Raw genomic sequence first — 4,308 nt, 5'->3', positions numbered from 1 at the left:
CGATTCGTCATATCGTCCAGGTGATATCAGTCACTACAGCGGTGATAGCCGACTTCATTGGCATGAGGGAACTAGTCGTCTGCAGGCGGTAGTTCGCCAGCCGGGTTATCACAGTGATGCTGAGGAAGACTTTTCCAAGCCTTATCGTCCCGCAGCCTTCGCTGAAAAATCAAAGTTTATTGCACGTATTGCAACTGCCCCATTCCCGGTCAATGTGAAAATCCCAACATCCATAGGGAAATATGATGGGATGACTGATCCCAGTGATCACTTGCCGAACTTTGTGGCTGTAGGAGGAGTCAGCGGTTGGACTCTTCCTTATTGGTGCCACATGTTTGCATTAACATTCACTTGTGTAGCGCGGGAGTAGTTCGAGAAACTTCCAGGCGGGCAAATCAAGAGCTGAGATGACTTCGTAGCCAAATTTTCCCAACAATTCAGTCAGCAGAGAAAACACACTCGTGATCTGTCTGAAATATTGATCGTGGTTAGGGGGAATAATGAGTCTATTGAGGACTTCATTACCCGTTTTAACAATGAGAGTCTCAACATTGGCGGCGTGAGTGAGGACATGTTGCGCGGAGCTTTCCGAAAAAATGTAATGAGTGATGAGTTGATCTGGAACCTGACTGGAAGGGATGGAATGCCCATGTCTTGGAATGGTATTATGTCCGCGGCGAAGCTGTTAGCAAGGACTCAAAAGACATTGGCGACCAATGGTCAAAAGCAGAATCTAAAGGTCAAATTCCAGACTCCGCGGCCGAACAAACAGGCGAAAGGGATGATTTGGTCAAGGCTCCAACCCTCTGTAGAACCGTCAAAACAATTTGATGCCAGATCTTTGGTTGGCAACAAAAACAAGGAAAATTCTTCAGCACGGGTCAACAATAACTGGACCCCACTGTGGAAGACTCCCGCTGAAATCCTCACCACAGAAAACGTGATTTTTAAGAAGCCACAACCACTCACAAAGAGATCGTTCCTTGATGCGAAGAAACACTGTTCGTTCCATGACGACATCGGTCATAATACGAACGAGTGCTTAGCTTTAAAAAATGAAATTGAGGCGGCTGTGAAATCAGGGAAACTTGGACATTTTTCCATGAATCAAAGGAAGCCCTTGCAATAAGAATCATTTGATAATCACTGCCCTGTTTGGTCATTATCATTCGCAGTATGTTTTCTTTGACATTGGTAGTACGTCGGATATAATGTACGAACAGTGCTTTGAGCAGCTCTACGAAGAGGATAAGGAGAGGTTAAAACCCATTTATGCTCTTGTATCTGGATTTGGAGGGGAGGTGATGCACCCACGAGGGGTGATACCTTTTCCAGTCACTCTCAGTGACGGAATCCATTCGAGAACCGAAGAGGTTGAGTTTTTGGTTTTGGTAGCGACGTCCAAGCATGACATCATTTTAGGACGTGAGGCAATCGTTGAATTTAATGCTCACCCGTCTACAGCTCACGGTGCGGTAGGAGTTCCGACCCGCACCGGCGTAGCAATCATTCATGTTAATCGACACTGCTTTGCAACAGAAATTTCAAAAGGACGTGAGGCGATCGTTGACTTTAATTCTCACCCGTCTACAGCTCACGATGGGGTAGGAGTTCCGACCCGCACCGGCGTAGCAATCTTCATGTTAATCGACACTGCTTTGCAACAGAAATTTCAAAATCCAGCAAAATTCCAAAGCAAGTTTAGATTACTGAACCAGAAAAATGGGTATTGAATAAAACATTCCAGGACCAGACAGTTGTGATCGGACCTGCTATCTCTGAGTTAGTGAGAACTTTTTTGGAGCAGTGTTAACTAAGAACATTGACATCTTCGCTTGGAAAGTCGCCGATATGACCGGTGTCCCGTGTAATATCGCGGAACACAAGTTAAGGGTGAATCCAGCATTCACACCGATTGTCCAAAAAAACGAAAGATGGGCCCAAAGCAAACCAAAGCTATGAATGAGCAAGTACAAGATCTTCTTCATGCCGGAATTATTCGAGAAATCAAGTATCAAACATGGGTGGCTAACCCGGACATCATTCCAAAAAGCAATGGAACATGGCGAATGTGCATAGACTTCAAGGACTTGAACAATGCTTGTCCAAAAGATTGTTATCCATTACCCGAAATTGATCTCAAGGTAGATGTTGTGGTCCCGTTTAAATTAAAATGCTTCCTTGATGCCAACAAGGGCTATCAGCAGATCTGCATAGCGGCGGGTGATGAAGACAAGACAGCATTTCGCATAGACCAAGGCACATTTTGTTACAAAATGATGCCCTTTGGATTGAAAAACGCGGGTGCTACATATCAGCGACTAATGGATCAAGCTTTCAAGAATCAGATTGGTCGGAATTTGGAGGTGTATATGGATAACTTGGTGATAAAAAGCATTGAAGAAGATCAAATGCTACGAGACATAGAAGAAACATTTGAAACTTTGAGAAGTATCAAAATGAAATTGAATCCATCCAAGTGCTCCTTTGGTATGGAGGAAGGAAAATTTTTAGGAGTAATTGTTATAGGTGCGGGCTTTAAGGCCAACCCGGACAAGGTCCAGGCAGTAGCCCCATGCCTTCCCCTTCGTCCCTTAAAGAAGTGCAAGCGCTCAACGGAAGATTAGTTGCACTAAACAGATTCTTAGCAAATCATGCAGCTAAATCTTATCCGTTTGTTTCAAATTTGAGAAATTGCCTCAAGAATGCACATTTCAAGTGGACCGCGGAAGCTGAACAAGCATTCCTGGAGGTCAAAAAATGCTTAATGGAGTTGCCTACCCTAACAGCACAACAGTAACTGATATCTCCATTGAGGCAGTACTACTGACGGACAGAAAGAACGTTCAAACCCCAATTTATTATGTTAGTAGGACGTTGACAGACCCAGAAACCAGATACTCGATGCTGGAAAAGCTGGTTTTGGTGTTGGTCTATGCTTCCAGGCGTCTTCGCAGATATTTCCACGGTCATCCCATAAATGTGTTGACGGGGTATAAACTCAAGAATGTATTATGCAAGCTGGAATTGTCTGGGCGACTGGAAAAATGGGCCAGCGAATTGGGTGAACATGCAATTGAATATAAATCCAGACCAGCAATCAAAGGGCAAGTATTGCAGACTTCGTCACTGAAGTTCCATGACACAAAGAAAAAGAATGTTTAGTCGAACAACAACCCCAAGTAACTCCGGAACAAGGGCAAGTTCGATCATTGTTCATGGATGGAGCATCCAGCAATGAGGGATCTGGCGCAGGCCACAGGCTAGTCAATCCCGAATGTCATGAACTTACGCCATCAAGTTAGACTTTAAAAATACTAACAATGAGGTGGAGTATGAAGCCTTTCTAGCAGGCCTACGAATAGCTAAGAAACTTGGAGGCGCTGGTGGATTCTATGCTGAACGCGGGTCAAATTAACGGAACATATGAAGCAAAGAACGATGTAATGGCTTCATACTTGTCACAGGCAGAAGACTTGATCCTTCAATTCTCTTCCTGCAAAGTTATTCATATCAAGAAAAGTGAGAACAAGTCGGCGGACGCCCTTAGAAAATTGGCTTCAACAAACTTTGAGCACTTTGCTAAGGACATTCGTATTGAAGTCTTGGACCGCCCATCCATCCCGCTGAACCAAGTTCTAGTAATCCAGACTGGCGTAGAATCTTGGATGACACCAATCATGGCTTACTTTTTAACAGGAGTTCTGCCAGAAGAGAAGGCCGCAGCTCGAAAGATAAGGCACAAGGCCTTGAACTACCAAATGCAAGATGGCGTCTTGTATAGACGATCCTTCTTCGGCCCACTCCTGAGGTGTTTGGACGCTGAGGACATGAATTACTTGATTATGGAAGTTCACGAAGGCATTTGTGGTCTTCACGCTGGCCCGAGAATGGTCGTAGCAAAACTAATGAATGTCGGATACTACTGGCCGGGAATGCAATTGGATGCTGTACAAGAAATCAAAAATGTGATTCTTGTCAACGTCACGCTCCCAACACATTACGACCAAAGAATGAACTTGTACCAGTAACCTCCGCTTGGTCGTTCCAAAAATGGGCTATTGACATCATGGGACCTTTACTAGAAGCCCCAAGACGCGTTAAATTTTTAATCTTGGCCATTTATTACTTCACCAAGTGGGTGGAAGCCAAACCAGTCGCATCCATACGGCATCAAGTGTTAAGAAATTCCTTTGGGAATTCATAATATGTCGATTTTGTCTTCCGCTGGAACTTGTTAGTGACAATGGGACACAGTTTGCGGATAGCGGATTTTGCAAGAATGGTTGAAAGAACTTCATGTTACCC

At 44.3% G+C, this 4,308-nt stretch overlaps 1 protein-coding gene across 1 annotated transcript; it reads left to right on the top strand.

Annotated features, from left to right (window-relative positions):
- Positions 1 to 3,446: 3,446 nt before the first annotated feature.
- Positions 3,447 to 4,031, top strand: LOC143626549 (uncharacterized). Its single transcript, XM_077096609.1, has one exon. The coding sequence runs from the start codon at positions 3,447 to 3,449 to the stop codon at positions 4,029 to 4,031; it is 585 nt and encodes a 194-aa protein (XP_076952724.1).
- The last annotated feature ends 277 nt before the right edge of the window (positions 4,032 to 4,308 follow it).

Source organism: Bidens hawaiensis, unplaced genomic scaffold (genome assembly GCF_021521415.1).
Source record: "Bidens hawaiensis isolate Kalapana, Puna unplaced genomic scaffold, B.hawaiensis_p1.1 tig00004414_1, whole genome shotgun sequence".
In the NCBI taxonomy this organism is placed as follows: Eukaryota; Viridiplantae; Streptophyta; class Magnoliopsida; order Asterales; family Asteraceae; genus Bidens; species Bidens hawaiensis.
This window is presented reverse-complemented; position numbering and strand designations above follow the sequence as displayed.

Excerpts from the sequence above, each read along its gene's own strand:
- LOC143626549 (XM_077096609.1), top strand. The coding sequence starts at position 3,447 with ATGGCTTCATACTTGTCACAGGCAGAAGACTTGATCCTTCAATTCTCT.